The following is a 7,739-nucleotide window of genomic DNA, read 5'->3' on the forward strand; positions in this document are numbered from 1 at the left end:
TAAGGTGATCACCAATATCCACCCAATTAATGACAGTGACACAAACCAAAGATAATCAAAACCTGCAGTGAGTTGGGTAAACTGCAAAGAAAACATCCTGAAAATTACAGTATGGGCATTTGGGCATGATGATGGCACATGTCTTCCAAAGCCCAAAAAAAGAGCAGGGTCAGCAGTCCTGCTATAAAGCCAAGGAATGGCCATGGAGAAGAGTTTAGTTCAAGATCCCCCAGACATCTAGAGGCTCTTGCTAGGCCAACAGCTGTTTTCTGTTTGTTGAAAAGGTCGTTATGTCAACAGAACCTATGGGACCAGTGCCCGTAAGCTGGAGTAGCCAAATTGGGTCTGTGAGGCAGCCGGGAAGGTGCCCTGCTCACATCTCCTTTCAAGAGAACCTGCTGTGAGAAGTGTTATTGGCGGATGGTCCCCAGCCGTTGCACCTTTCAGTCTGCTTCAATGTTCATGTCCCCCCATTTCTGCCCAGTGGAGGACTCCTCCAATAGGCAACCTTTGCCGCTAGCCTTGCTGAGATTTTTAGAGCCGAACTGTAATCTGAGACTCTTCCCACCCAATTCTTCCTTCCCGCTCTCCTTTCACAAGTGTCAGGAGACACTTCCTGCCTATTCCTGCTCCCTTCCCCCTTTATCCTTCACAGCTGTTTTCTCCTATAAATCTCTTTTATTTTATTTTTGGCTGCACTGGGTCTTCGTTGCAGTCTTAACCACTGCGCCACCAGGGAAGCCCCTCTCCTGTAAATCTCTTGCACGTCTAATTCTGCCTTGGCATCTGCTTCTTGGAAGACCCGACTGAACATCTACTATATTCATGGTCTAGGGCTTCCCTGGTGGCACAGTGGTCGAGAATCCGCCTGCCAATGCAGGGGACACGGGTTCGATCCCTGGTCCAGGAAGATCCCACATGCCACAGAGCAACTAAGCCCGTGAGCCACAACTACTGAGCCTGCGTGCCACAACTACTGAAGCCCACGCACCTAGAGCCCGTGCTCCACAATAAGAGAAGCCACCGCAATAAGAAGCCCGCGCACTATAACGAAGACTGGTCCCCACTCGTCGCAACTAGAGAAAGCCCACGCACAGCAATGAAGACCCAACACAGCCAAAAATAAATAAATTAAATAAATAAATTTTAAAAAAAAGATACAGAAATACTATATTCATGGTCTGGATCTACTGGAAAGTAGATTCTCAGGGTGGGCAAATCTGGGGAATTTTATGATAGCTGGAGAGGTCTGTGGAGTATTGGGAAAGAGGGTTGGAGAAGGACGCCAAAACTAGAGAAAATGAACACAATGCTTATCAGCAAATGCAATGAGCTGGATAATTCGTGATGCATTCGACGGAGCTGGATTTTCATCTCAATGCCACCACCTCTTTGGACAAGTCATTTAGGATTACTTTCTTCATCTATAAAATGGGAATACTTTTACTTACCTTGCTGGGCTGTTGTAAGAAGGAAGAGGATGATGCATGTAAAGTACTTCACAGCACGGCTGGCACAGGTGCTCTCAATTCAGAGTACCTATCGTTAATTCTTATTTCCCTTTAGGAAGAGAAAGAATGTCTTTCCTCTCATTTGAAGCCAGGCAGGGACTGGTTCGATAAATAAAAGCACTGGATCCATCCTGGGAGGGGGCCCGCAGGCTTGGTCCCCTTTCAGCCTCTGGGAAAGGTGAGGGCTCTGTATTTGCCCAGAGGGCAGGTCAGCGACTCCATTTGGACCTTGTTGCTTCCTGCAGAGGGTCCGTGCGGTGGGTGTGGGACAGAGGTAGGAGGGGGAAGGGGAGGGGAAAGGACCTTAGAATCTAAGGGGAGGTGGTCTCTGGGTGGTAGCTTCAGACGCCTCGAAAGATGGACCAGAAGTGGAGCCTGGAGGTGGAGTCAGGACCCAGACCTGGAGGGCCGGGCCCCTCTGGGCTCCTCCCCTCTCCTTGTTCATCACCCTCAGCTGAGAGAAGTTAAGCTGCTAGCCTCATCCCCCTTGCCCAGGAGGACTCAGTTGTCTGGGGACGTCTTCAGAGTCACCAGGCAGTGGCGTAGTGCTTGGCTCCTGGGGATGAGGGCAGACCCAGTGAAAGGGAGAATCCCAGGAAGAAACAGCCCAGGCGTCTAGTCCCGAGAATGCCCTTGCCCCGCTCCTGGTGACCCAGGGGCTGTCACACACACCCAGCTCTGGCCCGGGTGCCCAGTGGAAGGCAAGCCCCACTAGGGCTAGCTGGACCCGCGCAACTCTCTGCCACCTCCGTGGCAGCTTCTTTTAAGAAGCCCATTTTCCTCAAAGGAGAGGTAGATGACAAGTTAAGTCCCTCAGGGGCTGATTCGAGGGAGAAGAACGACGGTAGGTTGCAGTTCACCTCAGGAGGCCCTCTCCCTCTTACCTCAGACCTTCCTCCCCACACCACAGGTGTCTGGTTCTGCCTGTCAGGATGCTCTGTGGCCTGGAACCCTTTTCCGCCTGGCAGAAAGTAGCCAAGAAGCTAACCACATCAAGCACTTCATCGGTCTCCCACTCCTCCAGGGCAGGGACTGGTAAATGTCAGCTGAGCTGAATTGGGTTCTCTGCAAATGAAGGAATGAAAGAACTGCAGAGGGAGAATGTGTGCAAACACCCCTAAATCCACCCCCATTCACCCTTCTCACCCTTCATCTTCCTTAACCTTCCCATCCCCTCTTCTCTCTCCCCTCACCTTCCATAATATCTCCCTCTCTCTCTCTCTCCTCTCTCTCTCTCTCTCTCTCTCTCTCTCTCTCTCTCTCTCTCGGTCACTCTCCACACAACCCCCCATCCCCATAATTTGGGAGGCACACGGACCTGGGTGGGACTTCGGGCAGGATACTTAACTCTCTCTGTGCCAGTTTCCACGTCTGTAAAACAGGATAACACCTGTGGAAGCGGGCTGTGGTGAGGTTGAAAGGAGATGAAGCAGACACAGCAGCTGGTCTCCAGGCTGCAGGGCTTTGGGAAGGGGGGCTGAGTAGCCGCTATGGGTCCGGAGTGGCAGTTCCCAGCAAAGGAGGAAGAAGCTGGGGGCGGGGTGGGGGTGGGAGGCTCCTGAGGGGCCAGAAGCTCACAGAAGATCTGACTGGTTAGCAGAGGAAGTGGGTCATGGGTCAGAGAAGCCCTGCCCAGAGGAAGCTCCACTTTCCAGTGCTGGGTGGATGCAGTGTCCTGGCTTCTCCCTTGTCCCCACTGGTCTCTGAGGGATCAGGTGTTCAACTAGCAGTTCAGAGAACACCTACTGAGCCAGCTGCTGGGATGGGCCCTTTAACTCATTCTGTCTTCATTCTCACAGCGATCTGCATCAGATAGGCATTGTTATTCCCACAATACAGAGGAGCACATGGAGGCTCCGAGAGGTAGGCAACTGGTGAGGAGTAGAGGTGGGACTTGATCGGTCCAGAAGGCTCCAAGCACAGTGCCATCTCTAATGCAGCAAGATGTACACTTTGGTTCTGCTGGGTCATCGACCTCCTGCCAGCCCCTTGGGCTAGGTTCTGGGAATGTCACGTGAACAGGACAGACACGGTCTCAACTTCCCACAATTCACATTCTTGGTGGGAGAGAGTGACAAGTAACTGGATAGATACAGCAGCGCATGGTAGGTGCTATCTGAGGTGAAATCCCCAGGGCCAAATGTGAAATCCCAGGACCTGAGGATCAGGTCCTGTACAGGGGATCAGTTAAGGCCTCCTGGTGAGTCATGGCAGAGAAACATGAGTGACTATAGGAGCCCCCTCCCCCAAATTTGGGGAATATGGTTGGTTTACTCCTCCAAAGTCAGGCCAATAGCAAGGCTAGGTATAAGTGACATTGGCAAGGAGGCTCTTCCCACCTCCGTCCCTCACCCCCTCGGGCACCACTTCTCACCACAGCCCCAGGTCCCTGAAGTACAGCAGTTCCCACTGGGGATGTACGAAATAGGACTAACAGAGAAAAGCCAGCTCTGACCTTGAATCTCTCCCATGGGCATGGCTGGCACAGCCTCCTATTCTCCATCTCCTGGTGGGTCTGGGATCTCCGGAGAGCAGTGGGGAACGGGTCACACTGAGGCTTGTCCTCTACGACCCTGACTGTATTCCTCCCACATTGCCCACAACTTCCTCTGAATCTAAGTCAGCAAAAGACCGCCCCTCACTCAACCTTCTTGCCTTCCTTATAATTCTCAATGCCAGGAATAACCTCCCCTTGTTCGCACAATGATCCCCCTTTTCATCTGAGAGCCTCCTCAGTCAAGAAGTATTCCTGCCTAAGAGGAGGAATATCTCTTACTTAGCTTCAGGGAATAATCGTGTAGATGTGCTCTAGACCTGGAGCCATTCCTAATGGGGCTTGCCCTTTGGTGGCATCCCAGAAGCTGAGTCAGTGATCCGGTATGGCTTATGGGAAGCTCCCAAAGGCTCCATGGTATGACGATGGCCCACTGCACTAGCCCTAGCAAGTTACAGCTTGTCTTACCTTCTCTACCTTCAAGCTCCCTCTCCTGACCTGGGGAAAGAGACATCAGGGGGTCTTGGTGGACACACAGGAGCTCAAAGGGAGAATCAGAGATGCTGACTTTGTATACAAAATGGCTTTATTAAAAATTCAGCTATTAGGAAAACAAAGCCTTCTCAAAGGTTCTATCAAAAAGTACAAAATTTAAATAAATGCATCAGAAAAGTGGCAGCCAGATACAGAGGCCACAGTCACAATCCTGGGGGACGGGAGAGAGTGCCCAGAGTCCCAAGAAGAGGCTGGGCACAGGGGTCTTTGGATGCTGCAGGGCCAGGTCCTGTAAGGGCCCTTTCAGTTTTCCTTTCCTTGGAAAAAAGGGAAAGAACCCGGCAAATGTAGGAAATTCTAAGTCTGAAGCGGAAAGATACAAAAGTCATTTAAAAAAGGCACGACTGCTGACTCCAGTCCTGAGGCAAATGGAGCGGATGAACGGGTGATCAGAGCCACAGGGCCCCCGGCTGTGGTCATCTGATTGGTGCCTCCTCTGGGTTTGGCTACAGGTTAAGTTAAGGTGGCTCAAGTGGACTGCACAACCCCTGCAGGCAGGGCCGTGGAGCCAGTCTTGAGAAGAGATGTGTTGCTACACTAGCAAACTGGTATCTAACCCTGCCAGGGCAAGAAGGATCACACTGGCTCCCAAGAAATCCCCCTATGGAGAGCACCAGGCCATCTGTCCAACCCTGGCCTCTGAACCACTGTGTGCACCCACCCTGGACAAGGAACTTCCAAGGGCAATTCTTCCCACCTAGGCATCTGGAGAAGCCCCAGGCCCCAGAGCCAGGGTTTCTCTGTATGGCAACACAGAAGGTGGCATTGTCAAAACCAGTCCCCAACAACTGCTGGCCCACACCCATGGTCACTTATGACAGGCCTCCCTGGTGACGTTAGGCAGTGGGTAGGCAAAGAGGGAGAAGTCCAGGATATACTTAGGCAGCACGTCCTGCAGCAGGGCCCGTGGGGCACTGCACAGGTGGTAGTGCAGGCTTTCGGGGCTGGCCGGCCGGTACCAGGCCTGGCGAGCTGGGAATCGGACATGGGGCGGTGCCCGCACCCACTCCAGCACCTGGTTGGCATCTGCCTCCAGTCTCTCATAGGAGCCCACAAAGTCGTAGTGCACGGCACAAGGCTGGCACAGGTGGTACACGGGCATCCAATGCTCGTTCATGCGCTCAGGGTCCTCATCCACCAGGTATCTCAGGAACTCGGGGAAGGTGACGTCGTCCCCCGCAGGGCTGGGCCCCGCTCCAGCCCTGTACCGCCTCACTATCTCAGCCCCATAGCGCTGCTGGTACTCTCGGATCTCGCCGAACTTGTTGCGGTAAGCAGAGAGAAGGCGTTCCAAGGGGTCCCGCACAAACAGGAACTTGAAGTAGTGCTGCAGGCGGTAGCGAATCTCATCAGGCCTTAGGTCTGCCAGGAACACCAGGTCGCTGCGGTGGTCCATCTTCAGGCGGACGTCCACGTTGTCCAGGACGCCCGCCAGCACCTTCAGCACCCGCTTCCAGTTCGAGCAGGCCACCTTGGGCACGTAGCAGTAGAGGAAGCGGTAGCGGTCATTCACGAGGATGTGGCGCAGCAGGGTGCGCCGCTGCCCCACCGGCAAGTCCCAGGGGTCCCGGGGCATGCCTGGTTGTCCGCACACTGCTCGCAAGGTCCGGTTACGGACGTCCTGCCTCACCTGTAAGTCCGAGTCCCCCGCATCCAGGGACAGCCTCCCAGGCCTGGGGACCGTCCCACGCCAGACCGCGTCCTCGCGGTTGGGAGGGTGCAGGGGAAGGGGCTTCATCTCGGCCAGGATGCCACGCTCGATCATGAGCAGCAGCCCGCTGGAGGCCACGATAACCGCGAACATCAGCATAGACGGCAGCAGCAGGGGCGGCCCGCCCAGCCCGGCCCGGGCCCTGCCCAGTGGGGCCCGCCTCAGCGCCCGGCCCAGGGGCTCGGCGCCATTTGGGGCCGCCAGCGGGGTCAGCGGGCGGGGGAACATCGTGCTCCCGGGGCGGGGGCCTGCGCGGGCCCGGCCGATCCGAGGGCTGCCCGGGAGGCGGGCTCGGGCTGGGGGCGGGCCCGAGGGCTTGGCCCCGCGGAGCCGGGATGGGGTAGGGGAGCGGAGCGCTGGCGGGAGGCCCCGGCGCGCGCGGGGGTAGCCGACTCCCGGGCTATGGCACCGGAGCGGGCGGCGGGCAGCCGGCGGGCGCGGCGAGGGACCTGGGCCGGATGTCCCGCCCGGCCGCTCTCCGCCCCCGGCCCCGCCGTGACACAGGCGCGGGGGCGGGCCCAGGCCGGGGGCGTGGAGAGGGGCGGGCACCCCTGCAGCGAGGGGGCTGGGAGGGCGCGTGCGGACCCCCACCCTGGAGAGGGCGCCTGAGCCAGGGCCGTCCTGGTCCTCCGCGCTTCGGGTTCAAAAGCTGCCGAGGCCCCGAAGGCAGGAAAGACCCAGGCCGCGGTTCCCTCTCCCGCGCAGCGCGTGCCCTCAGGGAGCTGTAAGGAGACGACCTGCACGCAACGCCCTGCCGCACGCTCTGGCCCGGCCGAGCCCTTACTCCAACAGCGGGTCTGGAGGCAAGGGGCTTCCGCAGTGCTCTCCACCGACTCCCAAATTTGAGTCCCAAATTTCTGGAGGTCTTAATTGCTGTAAGCAGAGTCCCCAGTGTGCTCCCCCTACCCGCCGTGTCCTGGCCACTCCAATAAAGAGGAACTAGACGGTCAGGCACTGACAATGGCTCAGCTCTATGGTGACCCTTAGATTTAAGACAGTACCTAGTGGGTACAGTGTTTATCCACTGGGGAATGCTGAAATGTCTGGAAATGGAATCTTCTCTCCTCTGTCTTCCCTCTTCCAGGCCTTTAGAGGTGGGACACTCTGGTGAGGGGCCAGTGACAAGTTGCTGCCACGTGACCACTGGTGTGGTCAGCACACATTTTGAAGGGTGAGGAGCTGGGGGCACAGAGCAGCAGCCTCCTTGCCTGGAGTCAGACGTGCTCACGGGCACCGGGCTGGCCACGTGGACTAGAGACAGACATGGGGAATGCCTCGGAAGTCAGTAGCCAGCCTTTACTGATCTGAACTGGGCACCTAGCTAAGTGTCCAGACTTCACCCTGTTACATGCGGGGAGCCCGTGAGGCTATGAAACAGTGTCCACATTATTGAGGCAGGTGTCATCTGTTGTATTCATTACCTTCTTTAGTGGTCACAGTCACCCGGGGTGGTAGGTACTATGCGCAT

At 56.2% G+C, this 7,739-nt stretch overlaps 1 protein-coding gene across 1 annotated transcript; it reads right to left on the reverse strand.

Moving 5' to 3' along the window:
• Positions 1-4,573: 4,573 nt before the first annotated feature.
• CHST14 (carbohydrate sulfotransferase 14) lies at positions 4,574-6,516 on the reverse strand. Its single transcript, XM_029238652.1, has one exon. It carries the CDS (start codon positions 6,497-6,499, stop codon positions 5,369-5,371), a length of 1,131 nt encoding a protein of 376 aa, XP_029094485.1. The 5' UTR covers positions 6,500-6,516; the 3' UTR covers positions 4,574-5,368.
• Between the last annotated feature and the right edge of the window lie 1,223 nt (positions 6,517-7,739).

Source organism: Monodon monoceros, unplaced genomic scaffold, assembly GCF_005190385.1.
Source record: "Monodon monoceros isolate NGI ecotype Baffin Bay Population unplaced genomic scaffold, NGI_Narwhal_1 Super_Scaffold_21, whole genome shotgun sequence".
In the NCBI taxonomy this organism is placed as follows: domain Eukaryota; kingdom Metazoa; phylum Chordata; class Mammalia; order Artiodactyla; family Monodontidae; genus Monodon; species Monodon monoceros.